Source organism: Bradysia coprophila, assembly GCF_014529535.1.
Source record: "Bradysia coprophila strain Holo2 chromosome X unlocalized genomic scaffold, BU_Bcop_v1 contig_117, whole genome shotgun sequence".
In the NCBI taxonomy this organism is placed as follows: Eukaryota; Metazoa; Arthropoda; class Insecta; order Diptera; family Sciaridae; genus Bradysia; species Bradysia coprophila.
The window spans coordinates 1-23,431 of NW_023503292.1; the positions used below are offsets into that span (position 1 = coordinate 1).

General features: G+C 37.3%; 1 protein-coding gene across 2 annotated transcripts; it reads left to right on the top strand.

Annotated features, from left to right (window-relative positions):
* Positions 1-447: 447 nt before the first annotated feature.
* On the top strand, positions 448-20,186 carry LOC119066993. Of its 2 annotated transcripts, none has more exons than XM_037169718.1 (18): positions 448-542; positions 872-925; positions 4,401-4,450; positions 5,213-5,408; positions 5,482-5,661; positions 5,864-6,435; positions 8,226-8,344; positions 8,436-8,570; positions 13,400-13,611; positions 13,679-14,016; positions 14,233-14,413; positions 14,477-14,536; positions 14,971-15,120; positions 16,955-17,175; positions 17,241-17,294; positions 17,365-17,512; positions 17,586-17,762; positions 19,874-20,186. In XM_037169718.1, the coding sequence occupies exons 2-18, from the start codon at positions 890-892 to the stop codon at positions 20,021-20,023; spliced, it is 2,979 nt and encodes a 992-aa protein (XP_037025613.1). In that variant the 5' UTR covers positions 448-542; positions 872-889; the 3' UTR covers positions 20,024-20,186. The 2 variants fall into 2 exon arrangements, with proteins under 2 accessions (XP_037025613.1, XP_037025612.1); XM_037169717.1 differs by having other exon boundaries at positions 454-537.
* The last annotated feature ends 3,245 nt before the right edge of the window (positions 20,187-23,431 follow it).

A 23,431-nucleotide genomic window follows, 5' to 3' on the forward strand; every position in this document is an offset into this window, starting at 1 on the left:
CACAACTTCTGAACAGTCTGAATTTGTACCACTTTACAATAAAATTGTCGTAAAATACATCGATGTTAGGCAATTGCCGAAGACAATTAAAAGTTACTATAAAGAAAATCGTTGTTGCCGAAAACAACATTCGAAATTAAAAAACGATTCGATGTTTTTGAACGACATTCAACAGGGCTGGTACAAAATCAAAAAATGTTCTAAGCAGCGACAATAAAAATTGTTCTAAGTTACACACCCTGTGGGTTAGACACGTTAACCTAAACACAAGATTTCCGTATAGTATAGTATATGGAAATATTCTCACCACCACAATGGTCACATTTCTTACCATGATGTAAAACGAATAATTTTTTACGGGAACACCATTAACAGTGTATACGCAAGTACGATGAAAATTGACTTTCCATGAAAATTGCGACCAACTTCACTGCGAACCGTTGACATTTCAATATGAAAATATTTTCACAGAATTTTTCTTTCAATTTTTTTTTGTGTTCCAATAATGTGCATAGCATTTCACAAACAACAAAAAATGTAATGTGATCAAATTTATCCTGAGTGTAACGAAAGTTTAGACGCAAAAACAAATCTAACAAAATATCACTCGTTTCGTGTGCTGGTTGTGAAAATGTGTTAAATTAAGAACATAAACCATAAACGTTTTTTTTTAATCTCATAAATTGTCAAAGGCGTCAAAATTGATTTTCCTTGCTTTTCGTTAGCGTATGGAAAATTTAGTTGGGCTTTTTTCGGCAGACAATTGGTTGTTTTCCGTTTTGAAATAATGCATTTCATTGTACATTCTTCGATGTAGTTTATTCGGAATAGATCTGTGTTATCAAGAAAGTAAAATATTATATATGTTTAGGCAGTAAGTGTTTCAAAAATGTCTTCAGAACATACATTCTGTGGTACCTGGGAGGTATGTAACTTAAATATATATGTTGCTTTTGTATATTGTTACAGTGTTGCATGCCGTAAGGGTGCATATGGAAGTGCAGTGCATTCAAGATGTATACGTTATGCAAATGTTTGCTGGTTATAACACTGTGGGTTTTTTGTTCATCTACATTCGATTAGTCCTTGTTGCGCATTTGATGTTCGAAAATTATATCGTCGTCGATTTGAGTTTTTATTTTTTCGTCCAATTAATTTAAAATTAATTTAATCATTTTTGTCTCAGTGGGGCTGTTAATAAAGCAGACTACTCACATAAATATATTGTTAATGCGATGGCATATAGCATTGAATAGCATGAATCATTGTTTATAATCGCATCAATGTTTTATGTCGAAGGTTGAATTAAAAACAATATCTCATTCGGAGACTCTGAATTCAAATAATCCGGTATCCGAAAGAAGAAAATCAACGAGTTATCACAAAGTTTTCAAATCTCAGTTGCAAAGCGTAGAACAGGCGCGATTCTCATTTAATCAGTTTACTTCATCAGAAGGGACAACATCAATTTTGCTTCTGTTTATTAGCTTGCTTATTCCCTTGACTGGTAAGTCATGGGCTTTACAACAGAAAATACACCATACGTAACACGGTTACTATGATTGTACGGAAATGTGATTAAAAACGTTAAATGTAACACTTTTAGGCTCTTTGTTAACATGATAACATTAAGTAAATCTCAACCGATTTTCAAAAAAAAAAATATTCGATGAAGGTATTGAACTACTCGAAAATGTCGGGTATCGGTTCAACCATCTGGTAGTAGTTCTCAAAAGAAGCCTTTTCTACTCTTTGTTAACACGATGACTGGAGGAATAATTAAACGATTGTTAAAAAAAATTATTTGGTGGAGAATGGAATTCCTGAGGTTAAATTCCACGATAGATTATGTTGGTCTAACGATCTAGCTGCCGCGCCGTTGCTAAACGAATTTTTTGTATCGATTTCAATATTTTTTTTCTTGTCAATGAGTGTGAGAGTGAAGCTAGGGCCGCATTGAGTTCAATTGAAGACATACGCCATTTTCTACCCGGAAAATTTTGTAGACAATAACAATCTGATGTGAGCATAAAATTTATGTACCAGAAAGTCAATTGTGATTTTCAATAAGTAAAAAATGTGTTTATTGGTACCTTTGGTGAACATAATTACCGAATTACGAAAATAGCGCTGATTTTGTATCCTAATAAAATGTAAATTGTTAACTTTGAACTGTGGCTAAACACATTTTTCACCAACTGTGTATCAGGCCTAAACAGCAAAACAATGTTTGCATGTACCAGAAACGAAGTTTAAAGCTAAACTTAAGAGTGATATCGCCGAATCTTCAGGTGATTGGGAAACAAGCGGACTCCGATTTTAATGAGTGATAGCTCGTTGGATTCGTCTTTCAATTCTAGGAAACACGTGTCTTTCACTTTTTCTTAAAAAAATTTGTTTCTGTGAAAAGCGCTCAAAAGTGAAGACATGCCAGAGGGTACCGAAAACAGTTTTTCGGCAATAACTCAAGAAAAAATTATTTTAAATGGTTGTAATGTTGTACGATTGTCGGCCTTGAAAAGACCTACAGGTAGAGTATATGCACCGCTTGGTGCTAGTTGATCCACTAGAGTTATGACTAGAAATATAGTGAATGTTCGGAGAGTCCGCCTTCTCTGCAGCTTCGATGTACCACGGAACTGAGTATGGGGTGTTGTAGCTGGCCTCACCCACTATCGTTGCACATATAAATGAACCCAGTACTTTTGGGCTGCAAGCCTACAGAAGTCTTGAAAAAAAAGTTGGTGCCAAAATGTAGATTGTTTCCTTCTTTCTGAGGGCCCAACTGCCAGAAGAGCATCTGAAACGGTACTACGGCAATCATTTTTTTATTGTCTACTATTCTTTCACCTTATCAATAGAAAAACGCTTCGCTATGTCGCGAATATATCAGATCCACTATTGGTAATATCAAGAGAAAAATCATTAAAGTTTTCTCCGAGGATTTTAGTCAAATAAAGTGTTAGCGTATAGCAAATGACCTCAGGACTACGGAACAGTAATTAGTTTTTCAATTGGACCAATATTTGCTACGTGACAGGAGTTTGGAAAACCGTTTGCTCCCACTTGATCGTATCGTTTTTCCAAACTCCTGTCGCGTAGCAAATATTGGTCCAATTGAAAAACTAATTACTGTTCCGGACTCCTGAGGTCATTTGCTATACGCTAACACTTTATTTGACTAAAATCCTCCGAGAAAAATTTGATAATTTTTCACAAGAATTACTAACACTGGATATGTTGTTACGACCTATATTCGAGTCAAAGTGAAGCGTATACGGTAAGGGAATAGTAGACGATACAAAATTACTCACGTAGAACCGTTCCAGACGCTGTTCTGGCAGTTGGGCCCTCAGACAGAAGGAAAAAATATACATTTTGGCACCAACTTTTTTTTCAAGACTTCTGTAGGCTTGCAGCCCAAAAGTACTGGGTTCATTTATATGTGCAACGATAGTGGGTGAGGCCAGCTACAACACCCCATACTCAGCTACGTGGTACATCGAAGCTGCAGAAAAGGCGGACTCTCCGAATATTCACTATATTTCTAGTCATAACTCTAGTGGATCAACTAGCACCAAGCGGTGCGTATACTCCACCTGTAAGTCTTTTCAAGGCCGACAATCGTACAACATTACAACCATTTAAAATAATTTTTTCTTGAGTTATTGCCGAAAAACTGTTTTCGGTACCCTCTGACATGTCTTCACTTTTGAGCGCTTTTCAAAGAAAACAATTTTTTTTAAGAAAAAGTGAAAGACACGTGTTTCCTAGAATTGAATAACGAATCCAACGAGCTATCACTCATTAAAATCGGAGACCGCTTGTTTCCAAAGTTAAAAAAAATCACCTGAAGATTTGGCGATATCACTCTTAAGTATCGATTTATAACGTTCCAATACGTTTCGAAGATTTTCAGTGAGACTAGACAGAATTGAATTATTAATAAGAGATTAAGACCGTTCCAGTAGGTAGTTATTATTTGTTTCATTGAAATCAATAAATCATTACTCATACAAAAAGTATTGAGAAATTCAGATAGTCAAAGGATCTGACCCACCCAACACGTTTTTTTTTAGAAAATTCTATTTTAAAAAAAAACCTGCCAATAATATACCACGCGTTGATTAAATTATATCGCATGGGCACATTAAATAACATGAGAAGTAAAAAAGGTAAAATTCTAAGTCTTATCAGGGTACGCAAGTCTTTCAAAATGCAAGATGGTACTATACAAAAAGATTGTGAAGAGGTTGCTCAACTTTTGCATGTAACCATGTCGCACTTGAAGTAAAAATAAAAAGTTCCAAACGAGGATGTGTTGCTGCGTACCAAACAATCCCTCTTCAAATCTCTCCACTATTTCTCTTTTAACGTTTACTTTTTTAACCAATTTTCAGATAGCTGAATGCTCCTTAAATGCGAGACCGGAAATCACTGGACTGGAGGGGTAAATATTTCAATTGTTACTTATGGACAGGAAACATATATTTTAAAGCGTATAAGTCGTTCGTATACGTAAAATCACAATTAAATTGCAGCAAAGTGTTTTTCACCTTGTGGAACTAAAATAGCTGAATTTGATATAACTGATGCGGTTAATAAACGAGCATCGATTTTTTGTGTGCTAAGAGTAACAGTGTTTCATTCGATCTGGTTTTAACGATACCTGAATAACCGCAAACAATGGATTTCCGATCCAAAATTCGATTATAGTTTGTTCATTCCTTTTCGCACTTTTCCAAACCAACTGTCCTCAAAGTTTGTAACATAACAAATGCAATCAAACTACAAAATTGTTCAGCTTACAAACCCACTACTAGTCAGAACAACAAATTTCCAAGGAAGCACGTAATGTCCCCAAAGAAAACCTATTATGCGGAAGCATACCCTAAGTGTTGCTGCATTCATCACCACAACATTTTCAAGAATATTCACGGGGAAAACATTTTCCCATATCTTCTTGAATTATACCAAAAAATATTTTTGGGAAAATTAGGAAAATTGTTGGAAAATTCTGGAAAATGTTGGTGAAGTTTGGAAAATGTGAATGAATAGTCGCTGATTTTCCAAAAGTCAATTGTGATTTTCACTAATATACGGAGCAAAACAACTGAACCAATCCAATGTTTAATTTAGTGCTTTTGTTCACTTTTTTGAACAATGGATTAATGCAGAGATCTCATTTCCCTTGTATCATTTATTCATTTAGGATCAAATTTCGCTTGGATGAAATGGGAGACATAATATGGTATAACGATTTGATTCATTCAAACTTTGGTGACATGGTCACCCATGAATCAGCAGAAGCTTTGTTCAGCTGTGAAACGTACGAACTAATCGATGCCATGGCTGAAGGTCCGGGATTGTTGTTTGGAGCTTTTGCTGGACATAATATAGAGTTTAAGGTATATAGACTCAATTTTGTCGATGATGTGTCGTTGAAATTCACTCCAATTTTTTTTTTAATCGAAAACGTAGACTGATAACTATACGCCAAGTAATACAATGTCATTGTCATGTGAAGGCTGGTATACTTTACTTTGCAAGCGAATTAAAGACGAGCAATCGACTGGTCAAGATGTACCATTTACATTAATAGCGGCACTTCAAGAAGGTCATTTTAATGACGGTGTCATTAAAAGCTCTGAGGGTGATGAGGTAAATACACTGCTGTCAAGAAGGCTTGCAATCGTAAAAACTTTATCGTGTTTTTCCCGACTTTTTGCGAGATTTACAACAATCTTGAAAATTCGCGAAAACGTTTTCACGATTACAGACTCCGCTGCTTCAGATCGGTCACCAGATTTTCTTTGAAAAATTGCAAGTAATTTTGAAATGCAAATTTTTCTTTACTTCATAGTTCTACGTTCATTCGCCGATTCTACGACTGAATGGATTCGATTGCAGTGCGTATTTCCAAACAAATTCATTGAATTCTGATGCGGACACATCACCGTCACCAAAATCAACCAGTCAGATCAAGATATCAATTATTGAACCGACACAGACTGCTACACAACCATCTTCCGATAGTCCTAAATTATCTTCCTATTTACTATCACCAAACCTTTTACTCTCACCTTCACTGGACATGTTTCAGTTTCCATCCAAACTAGCTAGCAACCTATCCAGTTCATTCAATTGTCTTTCATCGCGACGGCTATCCGACGAGCCCGTTCTATTCATAAAAAGTCCCATATTCACATCCGATTCCAATTTGAAAACTTGCAAAAATATTTTCAATTTTGGCGATTACTTGCTCAATCCCGTCGAAAGTCGTACGAAATCGAAGCCACCACTGTCACCGCATCGATCAAAGAGCCCGTTTGAGACGCCGCCGTCGTCACCACTAACGCCCGTAGCAGTGCTTCAAAAGCTGCCGTCGTTCATGCTAACGCCGATAATTCAATGGCTGTACTCCGAATGTTTAAGGTAATCGAATATTGATATTATTGGGATGGGGAACTCAAACGTTCGGGATTGCAATCAAATTTTTCTGCTTCATTCAAACGAAAATAGGGTTTCCCACCATTTTTTAAAGGTCATTGTGAGGGACTCTTCTGAAATTGGCCATGCCGAATTTGGACACATACCCTAGAAATTCTTTGTTCCCAGAAGCAAAAACCACTTAAATAATGCGGCTGTGGTAGGTGATGAAAAACCTAATACATGCACTGTTCTTATGGAAATTCTACAGACACATGGTCCATGGTCAGGTGCCGGGTGTGATTGGAATGGTCATTACATGCACTTTCCGGAAAAATCGTGTTTAAAATTCGTCCTCACAGAGACATGAGCAGTTAAAAAATTTGGTAACAATTTGACGATTTCGATGAACCCAATTTTTTCAACTGCTCAATGTGTGGATGAATTTCAAACCCAATAATACCACGAAAGTACATGCTATTACCTTTCTGATGACATCCCTCACGACCATGTACCCTTCGTGTATCTGGAGAAATTTCCATAAGAAAAATGCATGTTTTAGGTTTTTTATCATCTCCCACAGCCACACAAGCGTCAAGAATTTATAATTAATGGTATTTTACATAACAAGGGGCGAAAGTAAAAAATTTCAAACGTGTGAAGTTTGCAGCCCGCGCCGCAGGCAAGGGCGGCAATCACACGATTTGAATTTTTTTACTTTTGCCCCGAGTGATGCATACTATTTTTTATGCCAAATACTGCGGAAGATTTGTATTTTCGGTCCGAAACAAAACGTAATTTTAATTAAACTGTTGAGTTATCAACAAAATTTGCTGTAGATACACCAAAATGCCGAAAAGCGCGGGGGTCGCCCCCTGGTATAAAAACAAAAACAATTTAACAAATGAAATTACTGTAAACATACATTCACTTGCTCACAAAACATTTGGCTATCGTCAACACAACACTACACTCAATGCGTACTTTCAATCAAGTGAACATGTGTTTTCGATACATATGAGGACCGAAAGTAAAATGATGACAGTGACATTTACTTTCGGCCCGCAAATACGCAAGCCCACGGGGCGAAAGTAAAATGATGACAGTGACATTTACTTTCGGCCCAAGGCCTGAATTTTTTTACTTTCGGTCACCATTTGAGGACCGAAAATACAAACTTTCGCAGTATTTGGCATAAAATAGTTATTTTCATGTGTCGGGGCCGAAAATGAGGGAGTTTCGAGATTTTTCTCGGGTTTTCGACCCCTTACATGAAAAATTTTTTGAGTATCTGTTTTGGACGTTTGATTTTAGGCAATTTCGCGGCATGTAGCCCTCACTTCGTTCGGGCTACAACTCGCGAAATTGCCTAAAATCAAACGTCCAAAACAGATACACAAATAACTATTTCATGTGTCGGGGCCGAAAATGAGGGAGTTTTGAGATTTTTCTCGGGTTTTCGACCCCTTACATGAAAAATTTTTTGAGTATCTATTTTGGACGATTGATTTTAGGCACTTTCGTCCAAAACAGATACACAAATAACTATTTTGCTTCTCGGGCTCAATACCTATCCAGACATTTAAAAACAAAAATTCGAGTGTATACGTCCGCTGTCAGGCAAGGCCATATTCGAAAGAATCCATCTGTAAGTGGATTCAATCAATGGAAGTTTTATTTCTTGAGCGACGAATATACGCAATGAAATAGCGTGTGTGATGCAATGTTCCGATTAAAACGTATTTCCATGACATCCGACTAATGTAAATTTTAATTTCCACTTTCCCCAAATTTAGCCCTAATTTAGATGAAGAAACATGCGAAAAGTTAATTAATTTCGCTGAAAGTACGATACCATTGAACCGAATGGTCGAACCGTGTCGCCAATATTTGAAGCTAAATAAATTGAAAAAGTGTAAGTTTTTGGAACAATATTATCGACCAGCTTGACACGGACGGTTGAAATTCATAAATTTTCTTTCTTTTTTTACATTTGCGATATACAGTTGTTGTAAATGTTGTGATGGATGTGCATAACTGCTTTAATCGAATTATTCATGCAATTAATCCGGCGACAGTATCTCGAAAGCCAGTTGGATTATGTAAAACATGTAAATTTGCTGTTAGGGAAGCTGCAATTGGTAAGTTATACGCATGGTAGGATTTGTATTTTTTTTTTCGATATGCAACGACAGACACTGACAACGGCACAACGATTATAATAACAATATTAAAAACGAATTTGAGTTCAATAAACTTTGTGTCATGCCGAAATTTTATCACAGAGAATCACTACAGGATGCTCGAGTAAGTAAGGTTCCGATTGGGTTCCTGAAACCGAATGTCAGATTTTAGCTTCAACCCGACCTGATTTCAATCAGGTTTTCTCATTTCTGATTCTGAAAATTTACACTTAAGCGATTCGTGGTCCTCGCTCCGCTCTGGTTCTCTCTTGTTGTAATTTTTTATTTTCTTTACTTAAACAAATAACTTTTCACATGTGATGATTAACCTTATTTTATCCACTCAAAGGCCATCAGAAAATTATGTTTTTGCGACGCTTCGTCAGATGACAGTTTGGGTGAGAAAATTTCTATCTCTTGTTCTCCCGTGGTAAGACCTTGATACCTTGTTCGTATCATAAATGAATATTCACTTCGTACACACACGAACAACGTTATGTTCACCTTTGGTGGAAAACCAGAGATTCTTACTCGTACGATTCGTAGCACTCGTTCCGCTCTTGTTGGAATTTCACATTTTATCCCCTCAATAAAGCAACAAGAATAGACCGGCTAAAGCCTAAACTACCACATTTTCGAATTGCAATGTTAACTGTGAACTATCGGTGATCAGATAACAAATAATTATTATTTGCCTGGTGTTGATATGATCATGGTGGCTTTGCAATTTTGAATGTCAATCCAGCTCACAGCTACCAACTACCAAAGCTACCGACTACCAAATTTCCGATTTATAAATAGTTGAGCATGTAGAATAATTTCGTCAGTCGGTGCGTAGTTCTCGAATAGTAAACATCTCTTCCCCAAAAATTACGTTTGGCAGTCAATTATAGCCTTGGTAGTCCAACTACCAACTACCAAATTTTCGAATTGCAATGTTAACGGTGAGCTATCGGTGATCAGATAACAAATAATTATTATTTGCCTGGTGTCGATATGCTCATGGTGGCTTTGCATTTTTGAATGTTAATCCAGCTCGAAACTACCAACCACCAAAAATACCAACTACCGACTGAGAGCTACCAAAACTACCAAATTTGTGGAACAGACAGACGGACAGACAGACGGACAGACAGACAGACGGACAGACAGACGGACAGACAGACGGACAGACAGACAGACAGACAGACAGACAGACAGACAGACAGACAGACAGACAGACAGACGGACGGACAGACAGACAGACGGACAGACAGACAGATAGACAGACGGACAGACAGACAAACCGGCCATAATAGGGTATTTTTTCTAGAAGAAAAAAGACCTAAAAATTCTGCAATAATGTATCGAAATATGGCAGATTTGGGATCGCAGATACCATATTGAAATGTGGAATTTTATGGGTGTTGAATGTAATTTTATGGAATTTTTCCACATTATTTCATTCGACGGCGGTAAATTACTTTTAAATTTCGACAGTTTTTGGTGGAAATGATTTATTTATTTCGATGTCTCTTTATTTCGGTACATTGTTGCAGAGCATATAATGTGCATCTTCTTGTACTAGTTGATTTGTTTAGCATATGTGCTAATTTTCCACAGTCGCTTCGCTCGTATGAGCCTTAGTGCTACTGATATTTGTTCATCTCACACATCGAAACATATAACATGCCAAAGGTACAAAACTTTATTTTACCTGGAAAATATACTAATTCCAGGGGTGGCGCCATCTAATATACAAAATTACTTCTCTTGATCAAGTGATGCAAAACAAACAGAGCAAAAATACTCTTCCCTTTCCCATGGCTCGCGTGAAGCGAATAAAAAGACAAAAATCCTGTTTCGACCTCCGGATCCAGTGGCGGTCAGAGGTTAGCGTGGTCTAACCATCTTCAGTCGTTTCCACTGGTCCGTTACACGAGACAGCCGTAAATTTTCTAATTGAACAAGTTTTTTGAAAATTTACAATGAACGTTTTGCCATCTTCTGATGGAAAATTTGAAGCTTAGCGGAGAGCTACTATGAAAATTTACCCAAAAAACGTAGCCCAACGAAGAGAAAATTCATTCAACTTTCAAAAATCATTCACCTTCAGTCAAACAACAACACAATCATCAGATAAATCTATTCAAATAGCATTAATCTGACCTTCATCCGTTCATTCGTTCATCTGCACTTCGAATTACCATGCCCTTGGGATTAATTTAACACTTGGAACTGATTTAACACATTTTTACACACAACAAAATCAAAAAACAATTCTTTTTACCCACCGAACAAACATAAAAATAAAAATTGACACTGACACCCGAAACAAAGCCCGGTCACTAATACGAAAAATGCACAGTCACTCGGCAAGAAAAAATGAATGAAAAAACGAAACAAAAATCACCACAACCAGCATTCTCCTCCTACCCAATTCCCGTTACTGAATCATTGTTGTCAAAGTACTGATTTTGTCAGTATGGCGACCCATCATTCTGGGTAAAGTCTTCAAATGGTACAGTGTATTACCCATCTGACACATGAAAGAGGATATGTAGTGTAGCCTATCCTTCACTTAGAACAAGGCGTGTAAAGTGTTACCAATTCTCTTTTGAGAAACATGGTATGTCGTGTTACCCATCCGTCATTCAGAACAAAGTATGTAGTGGTGTCATTCCTTAATTTGAAACGACGTGTGTTGTGTTACCCGCCTCTATCAAGACTAAGGTATGTCATGTTACTCATCCTTCATTCAGAACGAAGTATGTGGTGTTGCCCATCCTTCACTTAGAACAAAACATGTGATCTAACATGTTGTTTGACTGAAGGTGAATGATTTTTGAAAGTTGAATGAATTTTCTCTTCGTTTTTAGCCCCGTACGAAGTACTGGCGGCTTATAAGATTAATATGCCGTTTGTAACACGTCGAATTGGAAGCAGACAGTAAGGGCAAAGCTTTTGGTTATGTTCATAGATGACGAATCCGCAATAAAAAAAATGTCCATCCGTCCGTCCGTCCGTCTGTCTGTGACCCCTCTAGCTTGAGCAAATCACAACCTTTTTTCAAAATTCTTTTTTTCCCCGATTGGTATCGACAAAAGTAAGGTCAAGTTCGAAAATGGGCATGGTAGGGTCGGCCCTTCCAGAGCTAGGGCTCTATAGGTGTGTTTCAGTCTTTCGACGATATCTACCGAAATACGCACGTAATAGCTGCTTGTGATATATTAAATGAAAGGTATTGACGAGTAGAACAAAGTTGCTGAACATTGTTTTTGTGTAGGATGCAACGCGAGCTTGTTGGGAGGGCTCAAAGGTCGTTACTCGGCCCTAAGTGTTTTTTCCACATAAATCGAGTAAATCTCATCCGATTTTGCTAGTTTTAGTTTTTTATGGAAGGTAATTGAATACCGAAAAGAACGTGGCGAAAAAAGTTTCAAATTTGGGCCCTTGGACTAAGGCCGCTACTCGGCCCTAAGTGTTTTTTGCACATAAATCGAGTAAATCTCATTCGATTTTGCTAGATTTTGTTTTATTTGAGAGATAATTGAATACCGAATAGAATGATGGCAAAAAATGTTTCAAATTTGGGCCCTTGGACTAAGGCCGCTACTCGGCCCTAAGTGTTTTTTGCACATAAATCGAGTAAATCTCATCCGATTTTGCTAGATTTAGTTTTTTATGGAAGGTAACTGAATACCGAAAAGAACGTGGCGAAAAAAGTTTAAAATTTGGGCCCTTGGACTAAGGCCGCTACTCGGCCCTAAGTGTTTTTTGCACATAAATCGAGTAAATCTCATCCGATTTTGCTAGATTTAGTTTTTTATGGAAGGTAATTGAATACCGAAAAGAACGTGGCGAAAAATTTTTCAAATTTGGGCCCTTGGACTAAGGCCGCTACTCGGCCCTAAGTGTTTTTTGCACATAAATCGAGTAAATCTCATCCGATTTTGCTAGTTTTTGTTTCATTTGAGAGGTAATTGAATACCCAATGGAAAGTTGGCAAAAAATTTTGGGTTTCTAAAATAATGTCGTAAATTGTTGGTTTTATTTGAGAGGTACTTCGTACGGGCTTTCGTAATTGCGCTATGCGCAATTTTAAAAATGAACACTTTCAGTAAATTTGACCATGCCCAACTTGACTTGCATTTTGGTAACAGACGCATTAGAGGGTTGTAGACGTATTAGGGTTCCGGGCGTATTACGGCTACGGACGTATTATGGTTACGGACGAAATAGGATTACGGATCGTACGGGGCTAAGTCGCAGCAAACGCTCCGACTGTTCTGATGCCTTGTTTGGGTAAAATTTTCATAGTAGCTCTCCGCTAAGCTTCAAATTTTCCATCAGAAGATGGCAAAACGTTTATTGTAAATTTTCAAAAAACTTGTTCAATTAGAAAATTTACGGCTGTCTCGTGTAACGGACCAGTGGAAACGACTGAAGATGGTTAGACCACGCTAACCTCTGACCGCCACTGGATCCGGAGGTCGAAACAGGATTTTTGTCTTTTTATTCGCTTCACGCGAGCCATGGGAAAGGGAAGAGTATTTTTGCTCTGTTTGTTTTGCATCACTTGATCAAGAGAAGTAATTTTGCATATTAGATGGCGCCACACCTGGAATTAGTATATTTTCCAGGTAAAATAAAGTTTTGTACCTTTGGCATGTTATATATATTTATATATAGTGGTAGAAACCGTTCGAGCGCTACAAAAATCGACTTTGTGCAACACGAAGTGCACAATATACTATTATTACGACTGAAACCAGGCAATGATCGAAAATATTTTCGTTATTTCACAGGCTGTGCGAAAGTGTTACAATTTTGCAACATTTTCGTTAAAGATGACTTCGGAATGACACGACATCAGCGTCACGAAATCATCAAATATATTCGCTCAAGACTTCCAATTTTTCTCGCTCAATGTCATCAACTGTTGCAAAATATACAATGCATTTTATCAAATTTAGCAGACGATGAAAAAACAGAATTAGTTGTTTATTTAGTACCTGAGGTACGACAGTTTCTAGGCCACATTTAACATTCAAACCAGAAAAAAAAAACTTCTGTTCAAATTTCAGATCAAAACTTCATTAGGATTAGTTACGGATGTTGTTAGTGAAATCAAATTGTCGCTAGAAGAAATGTGCAAGGATTTAAAGAGCAGCAATTTCCAGTGCAACAAAGAGCGTAGATCGTCTCAAAAGACGCGATTAAAAAACCGTCAAGATATCGAAGAGTATGCATTCAATGCAGATAGTGCATTCAAACGGCCAAATACTTTCGATATTCCGCTGTCAAAACGTTATGAAAATTCTGCCAATAATTTGAAATTTGTCCTGTACATGTATGAAGTGAAGAAAATGAGAGATATTTACGGACGAGTTACAATGGCTTTGGATATTGTTCAACAAAAGAAGTGAGACAGAACATTTTTCATTTGGACTACAGTCGGCGACTTTGAAATAAGTGAGGCAATTTGGTTTCAGGTGATCCACTTATAGAAGTGGTAAGACAGCTGAAACGAAAGGCGTCACTTATTTCAAAGTCGTCGACTGTAGTTTATTTTACGTATAAATTCAATAAAAATTAATCGAAATTGTCAACACAAATTGAGAAAAAATTGTTTTTCTAGAACTGCCTTCAACGAAATGAACTTAGCCAATAAAGAGCAAACTATACGACAGAATTTGGAACAGCTCATCTCTGACATTCCAGCTTATATTGAAATGCTGGAAAATGTTGCCAATAGTTTTGATGAAAAAATTGGGTGGAAGGAATTCAAGTTTTGCTTTAAATTAGCTACAAGCCAAATTGTAAGGAAAATCTTTCATCATTTACAGGAACAATTTGCTTAGAGAAACATTTCTGTATTACAGAATGGTGTCGTGACGAATTTATTAGATCATAGGTCCGCCTTGAAAGATGCGATGTCTCATGTAAGTTTAGAACCAATTTTGTATTTCGATTGTGCATTTGTTGAAAGAATCGTTGTCGAGCCCTATTCAAACAAACAAACTAACAAAAGAAGAGTCAGTAGAGCAACGCTTCAGTGGATCTCAAAAAATACGAAACCCTTCTCTGTCGTGTTAAGCCAAAACTCCGTATCACATTTGTGTCCTTGCTTTCGAGAGCTATAATTCTGCTTTTTCAATAGAATCGAAAGAAGATCAAAGCTTTCGATAGCTCTCCAAAGCTCACATCCAATACGATAGTTTGCTTAACACAGCAGTACTGTCGGGTGAATTTGTGTGAAGCGTTTGGTGTAGCGCTGACGATATCAATAGAGTTAAAGGAAGGCATAGCTTACAAGCAGTCTTTTTTGTCGCAATTCATTGAAAATAAAGACGAGTTTTCCATTTTATCGTTTCAGATTTGTGAATTAGTTCAAAAAAATAGATTCACTGAAACCATTATAGACCTAGGCTTATTAGAACCGAGCAACATTTTGCAGTGTCAAATCGAGGACGACGTTGCTTTTGATTCAAATCAAATCAAACAAAATTACTACAAAACATCTAAGGTATGAACTATGAACAACCGGCGTAATAGAAGTGTTTGATTCTTCAGACGGCGAAAGAGATCGGTCCAAAAAACATTCTAGTAGTCCATAGACCCCGAAAATCCACTTTTCAGACTATGGTCTGGAACAACTTAAGTGGTTAAGAGTGATATCGCCAAATCTTCAGGTGATTTTTTTAACTTTGGAAACAAGCGGTCTCCGATTTTAATGAGTGATAGCTCGTTGGATTCGTCATTCAATTCTAGGAAACACGTGTCTTTCACTTTTTCTTAAAAAAATTTGTTTTCTGTGAAAAGCGCTCAAAAGTGAAGACATGCCAGAGGGTACCGAAAACAGTTTTTCGGCAATAACTCAAGAAAAAATTATTTTAAATTGTTGTAATGTTGTACGATTGTCGGCCTTGAAAAGACCTACAGGTGGAGTATACGCACCGCTTGGTGCTAGTTGATCCACAAGAGTTATGACTAGAAATATAGTGAATGTTTGGAGAGTCCGCCTTTTCTGCAGCTTCAATGTACCACGGAGCTGAGTATGGGGTGTTGTAGCTGGCCTCACCCACTATCGTTGCACATATAAATGAATCCAGTACTTTTGGGCTGCAAGCCTACAGAAGTCTTGAAAAAAAAGTTGGTGCCAAAATGTAGATTTTTTCCTTCTGTCTGAGGGCCCAACTGCCAGAACAGCGTCTGGAACGGTTCTACGTGAGTAATTTTGTATCGTCTACTATTCCCTTACCGTATACGCTTCACTTTGACTCGAATATAGGTCGTTACAACATATCCAGTGTTAGTAATTCTTGTGAAAAATTATTAAATTTTTCTCGCAGGATTTTAGTCAAATAAAGTGTTAGCGTATAGCAAATGACCTCAGGAGTCCGGAACAGTAATTAGTTTTTCAATTACGATACGATACGATACGATCAAGTGGGAGCAAACGGTTTTCCAAACTCCTGTCACGTAGCAAATATTGGTCCAATTGAAAAACTAATTACTGTTCCGTAGTCCTGAGGTCATTTGCTATACGCTAACACTTTATTTGACTAAAATCCTCGGAGAAATTTTAATGATTTTTCTCTTGATATTACTAATAGTGGATCTGATATATTCGCGACATAGCGAAGCGTTTTTCTATTGATAAGGAAAGAATAGTAGACAATAAAAAATGATTGAAGAAGTACCGTTCCAGATGCTCTTCTGGCAGTTGGGCCCTCAGAAAGAAGGAAAAAATCTACATTTTGGCACCAACTTTTTTTTCAAGACTTCGGTAGGCTTGCAGCCCAAAAGTACTGGGTTCATTTATATGTGCAACGATAGTGGGTGAGGCCAGCTACAACACCCCATACTCAGTTCCGTGGTACATCGAAGCTGCAGAGAAGGCGGACTCTCCGAACATTCACTATATTTCTATTCATAACTCTAGTGGATCAACTAGCACCAAGCGGTGCGTATACTCTACCTGTAGGTCTTTTCAAGGCCGACAATCGTACAACATTACAACAATTTAAAATAATTTTTTCTTGAGTTATTGCCGAAAAACTGTTTTCGGTACCCTCTGGCATGTCTTCACTTTTGAGCGCTTTTCACAGAAAACAATTTTTTTTAAGAAAAAGTGAAAGACAATTGTTTCCTAGAATTGAAAGACGAATCCAACGAGCTATCACTCATTAAAATCGGAGACCGCTTGTTTCCCAATCACCTGAAGATTTGGCGATATCACTCTTAAGTGGTTTTTAGTGATCTATGGACCACTAGATGGTTTTGTGAATCGACCAACCCTACTAATACGAAATTCGTTTTCTATTTCTTTTAAACATTAACTTCATCTAAACAAACAGCTCAACTTGATACGAACATTGTGTGAACCACCAGCACTGTCTCAAAGCACTCTATCGAAAAATGCCATTCGTTTGTTGCATTCTGGCCAATTTTCCGACATGGAATTCGAGATTATTGTTCCTGCAGCGCCGACGAAAAACAGTTCAAGTAGTCAAGAAGATGCTTCCAGTCAACTTCAAGTTCACACGTTCAGAGCTCATCGCATCATTGTGGCATCAAGGTTAATATTTGGCCGTTTAGGTTTCATTGGTTGTGCATGGGTTTGATTGGTACATTTGATTTTAGGTGTGAATGGTTTCATAAGGCACTCACGTCTGGAATGCAGGAGAGCATCAATAGGTAAAAGAGAATCAAAACGATTTGTCCTGATTTTAAATCGTATTTAACCGGGTAAAATTGGAATTCTCAGAAAAATAACCATTCCTGATACATCACCTGTGATATTTCGTCGTTTATTATTATATTTGTATGGCGCACCAGTCGATAAAACTGTTGGGGCTGAAAGCATATGTGAACTGATGTTGCTTGCCGACCGTTTTTCGTTAGATGTGCTTAAGGTTCTTTACTCAGATTCACATTACATGACGAATATATTAACAGCTGAATCGTTTCTCTTTTTCCGGCGTATAGGACATTTGTGAGACAACTTTAAAATCTCTAATTGACGATGATTCCGTGCTCTGTTTGCTTGGTATCGCTGACAGATTTAATGCTGGCGTATTGAAGGCGAATTGCTTTTCGTACATTAGCCAGCATGTTTATGTGGCCAAATCGGAAGTGTTTCATGAGTTGCCGAAACAATTGCAGGTAAATCAATCTTATGATCACTCATTCTAAATGATTCTACACTACATGGGCTTCTCCATTATCTGCTGGTGTCACGGGCGCACAATGTTTTCCCACAAATTACAAGCTATGCATTCGGCATGGGCATTCGGGATGGACAGTCCATTTTATAGCGTCAAGTTTTCATGATGTAGTATAAAAATAAAGGTTGGGTGCGCGCTGAATGAGGAATACAAATGAAAGCCTACACTCTATTTTAGTTCAGCTAGTACAGGTCGGGTATGGTATCTAGCAGCAAACAATTACAAACCACAGGTAGACTTTGTTAGACCGCTGAAGGGGACAAAAATGATCTTTTCGAGTATGGATACCGTTTTTACTTAAGTAACACCTACCAGACACTTAATTTCCAATTTTTTCGGCCAATCAACGTTTTTAAGACAAGATACCTCTGAAAAATACTTGACCATAGCTTTCCATTGCGGGTCCATCACTTCTAGCGACAGCAATATATATTTTCGGAAAGCTCATTTCTCGACTGTCTTCGGTATACCATTATGGAGGCAGGAAAAATAAATAAATTTGAGAGCGCCTGGGGCTCAAGGCTCGTATCTGAACCATCCCGAACAAAAATGCTTCCGATATTTTCAGGTCGATTTTCCAATAGAATCTCTGTATCTACTAAGACCAGACTGTATCTACTAGGTCTATTCAAGTAGTTCTAAAAGGTAGCTGCAAAAAACGGAGTCTGGCAACACTACAGTCAAGGCTACATTGCAGGCTAGATGCGTCTTTTTTGCAACTACGTTTGCCGTTACTTCAGATTTTTAGCCCACATCTCAAGTAGTTGTAAAATAGGGCGTATCGAATTTTGCAAATTTTAAGGACCGCGATAGCCTGTGTGCGGAAAACGTAGATCATCGAAAACTGTGTCCGGGCATGTGGTTGATGAATCCGATGGAGCCATGGAAGAAGTCCCCCCGGGCGGCTTTAAGTTTCCGATGGTCATAATTCGGAAAGTTGAGAGTATTTTTGAATACTGTAATGTACGGGAAGTGCTCGACCTCCTCTACCACCTCATACCACAGGCTAAAAAAATCATTTGTCTCTCAGGAAATATAAGTCAAAAACCAAAAGGTCACATTTTCGATGTTAGGCATTCTTGGCAGTGACACCTTTTGGACCATCGGTTTCTTCGGTAGTTTTGTAGAGTTTTCAAAGCTCTACATTTCACTAGAACATTGTTTTCAAAAATGCTTTCAATTTTCCGAGCTATGACCATCGGAAACTTAAAGTCGTCCGGGGGGACTTCTTCCCGGGCTCCATCGGATCCATCAACCACATGCCCGGACACAGTTTTCGATGATATACGTTTTCCGCACACAGGCTATCGCGGTCCTTAAAATTTGCAAAATTCGATACGCCCTATTGTAAAAGTGTTCTAAAAAGACGTGTCTAGCCTACAATGTAGCCTGCAGTGTTACAACTACTTTTATAACTACTTCAGGGAATGTAGCGACTAGTGTAAATTGTTTAGGTTTTAAAACGAGTACAGGCGGCGACATTGAAGTAAGTGACGCATTTCCTTCGAGTTATCTTTGTGCTGATCCACTCATACAAACGAAAATGCTGCAATGTCTTTCGACGGGTTTGCTGCGTAACCACAAGCTTACGTGTATCAATTTCACACGTACGCACAAGTAAAAACATTTTACATAAAAAAAATTGTTTGTATGAGTGATGAGTTGGAAAACAGCTGAAACAAAATATGTCAGTTATTTCAACGTCGTCGACTATAGAAGGTGTAAATCTATATCAAACATTTGAGCAAATAGGAAATACCGAGGGGTAAATCACTGATTTTATGACAAGGATTATTTGGTAATAATACCATTGTTAGTATATTAATACACAAAGTACAAATGTGATATGTGATTCAGATACTCACCAGACATAGCAATAATTGTGTTCGTTACATTTATATGTTTCGGACTACCTATACCATCGTGGTAACAAATAATGGTTATGAGAAAGTGATTACCCCTTCGGGAAATACACTGAGAACGATTCTCGAGTCTATACGTACAATATATCGAATCACCACTAAACTAAAAGTAAATTTATTTATGTAGACTGAAGTGCACGACCTCATTCAGTGGTGCGGTCGAATACCGGAACCCTGGAGTGATCGACCCAAAATTAGCTCTGGGCATAGCTTAAAGAGTCCTTCACGAAATTCGAAATCATCACGTTCTCGAAAGTCTTCACCGTCTAATATGTGACACTGACAAATGTATTGTCGACAATCATAGGTATTTGTTGTCATTTAAATAAAACAAAAAAAAGAAGAAGAAATAACAAGAAAAAAATATTTTACTTTTATTCAAATTTCAAGAAAAAAAAAGAAGAAAAAAACCAAAAAAATATTTAATTCAAATTTTATTAATATAATTAATTAAATAAATTGAAAAGAGTGATGTGAAATAAAAACAAAAAAATATTTATTCAAAATGATAATGAGGACAAAGTTGATCTTTACTTAAGTGCAGTTTATATTTTAAAAATTTAGAAAATACTCAAAAATAATAAAAACAAAATAAATCAATGCACCGAGTTTTCATTTAACACATTGCGGATTAGTAAATTCAACCGGGACGAAAACTCCTCAGAGACCATTTTAGCGTTGCAAAGAAAAACGCAACGAACCAAACCTTCAACATCACATAACACACAGCATCGTCAGTGAGAAGGATCAACCTGAGACGTGAAGGTGAGGGTCGGGTACGAACGGTGGCTGAAGTCCTTTATTCTTTCTCCATAAATTCTCATTACTTTCATTTGAAAAACGTGGAAATGAGAAAATGACTTAGGCATCCTGGAAATCTGTAAAGGAGACGAGGAATACCTCCAAATAAATTTCTAAAAATCAAAAATTAAATTTTAGATTTTTTAAATTTTATTTGGAGGTAACTGAAATGGGATGTGAAAGAACAACGACGTGGTCAATTTCCTGGGGTGTAAATTATTTCTCCCAACAGAGTGAAAAATGCCTTTTTAGGCACTAGATGTGAAAATTGTCACTAGAGGCCGCAGTTCGAGTGTGACACTACATACCGAGTTTTTCTCAAAAAAGCCAACAGAAGTTGCTCATTTCGTCAGAGTTTAGAAAAACCACTTTTCAAACTAAAGTCTGGAACAACTTCAAGTCACAAAAAATTAAAAACTGCAAATTTTCGGGTGTCCATGGACATTTGACCATTCTCACCAGGCATGAGCGCCGACGGAGAAACCTCGGCGGCGGCTAGCCGAAAAAAATTTCTCGGCGGCGGCGAAAAAGTCGGCTTGAGCCGGCTTAAAGCGGCTCGGCTGGAGGTTTCTTTTAACTTTTTTTTTAAATAAAAACGTTTAGATAAATTCATGGAAAATGAACTAGTAAGCATGAAAATGAAATTGTACGGAAAGCGAAAATGTAGGTAGATTAGGTTGTTCAAAGTGCAAGTGGAACTGGTCTTGTTACAAGCAAGTCTCTAAGTCTAAGGTTCACTAACACGTCAAGTTTTATTGCCTCAAAACTTGAACTAAATGGAAAATCATGCTCCAGTACACTCATTTAACTCATTAAGAAAATGGTTTTCGAGAAGAAATCGAAAGCTCACGAAAATCAAGTAAAAATTGAAAAGAAAAAAAATCGAGAAAATTCGCAAAGATCGATAAAGTTTTCTCAAATTTGTGAATTAACTGATTATGCGCCTTCGGCTCGTTCCGCAAAGGTCATACTTGCCAAAACAACAAACTTAGAAGCGAGGACGTAATATACCATTCTGGAAAATTCATGAAAATTTAAGAAAATTTTCAAAATTTTCTTAATTTTGAAAAAAAAATTCAAAAAGTACTTGAGCTGCTTAGGATCAACGGGAATCTCGGTTTTCAAAATTATTTCACCCATTCACCTTTCGAAATCTTTATTTCATTTTCCAGCCGTTTCAAGCCGGCTTGAGCCGTGTTTTTGGCACCGGCTCGGCTGCGGCGCGGCTTGCTCAAAAATGGCCGGCGGCGGCTTATTCGGCGGCTTATTTTCGGCGGCGCTCATGCCTGATTCTCACCTTCTCCAAAAAAAAAGTTTTAAGATATTTTCGTGCCGTCTTTTGTTACTTCTACCTCTATGCAGTCAACGCTATCATAATAAAATGACAAAGGTCTGCAAATAGTAAAAACTCGACCTCACCAAAATATCGGACACCAACATGGGAGATCAGCTGGAGGAGAGTTCTGAGATCGAATTCGCTAAATGAAGCCAAAACAGTCAACGTTTTTTTTATAATGTTCTAGAAATGAGCGGCAAAGTCGAGACATTCTAACGCTGGATAAACAAATTAATTTAAGAAGTCAACAACACCGCTAGGACTTTTATTTAATAAATTTAATAGTCAACCGACGATGGAAAAAAAACGAAAAGTGTATGTTGCCTCTGGGAAGCTTTTCTTAAGTGTTAATTGGTCAAAAGATATAAAGACATGACGTTGCACAAATTTCATTACTTTTCTTGGTGAAAGCTTTTCTTTTAAATGTTAGGTACTGAAACTTGACAGTTTGTCACACAAGTTGTGTAAAACACTGGTAAAAATCGTTTCATCCAAAATAGTACTCTATTTGACGGCTGTCGCTTTGATCACGTTTGCTTGAATTGCGTTGCTTCAACATAAAGTTGGTAGAAAATAAAAACGCCAACGCACTACATCAACGGGTTTTTCTCCTAATTGACTGAATACATTACTAACAAACAATTGCATGTAACACAAAGACTAAATCGAAGACACAACCCGAGTGAAATTCCGGTCTCATTGAGATCGTCAATTTAGGTCCCTCAACAGTCTCGTTTTGATCTCAATTATTCATTCGTCCAATTTCGGTCTCAATATTTTTTGGATAAGTTAAATTTGCTGTTCATTGCAGTTTGTGAGACTGTTTGAGATGTGACGCTAGGCGTAGTGCAACTGATAGACACTAGTTTCATAATTACTCAATGTTGTGTCGCCCTTATGTTGGACCGGTAAATGAAGATACTTCGTTCGTAGATTCTACTTTATTGATCTCCCTTGGATTCGATCCGCTGCACCAGCCATAATCATGACTGTAGCAAAAAAATTTACAACATAAAAAAAGCGTTTCTTTATAACAATTAGATCGAAATTCAAAATGTAAAGTGCGTAATATGCTTTCTAACGCAGCCGTCACTTTCATGCAATGAAGCGTTGAAATGTATTTCATCGATTCGTCCATTTGAAATTCAAATGTTAGGCACACTTACGGCATGAATAACGATAAAATTACCCATAACGGTATATTGAAGGGGGAGTGTGGGGTAGAACATAGTTTCAACTTCGGGTAGTTCGATTTTTTCAGTTATTGAAGATTCACTTGTGATGAAAGCACTGAAAAAACGTTACGTCAACTTATGAATGATGATCCCTAAGAGATCAAAATTTTATTGAAAAGTCGTCCATGATATACCACAAAGTATACGACAGCATTGAATGGCAAAAATCAAATCCGTCACATTGATAATTAGTTTTTCAACAAAAAATAAAAATGCTCGGAGGTTTACACATCACACACATTTATGTATGCTGATGTTTAATGAACTTTTCGTATAAAATCAGGAGTGTAGCCGCATCATGCACATAAGTTTA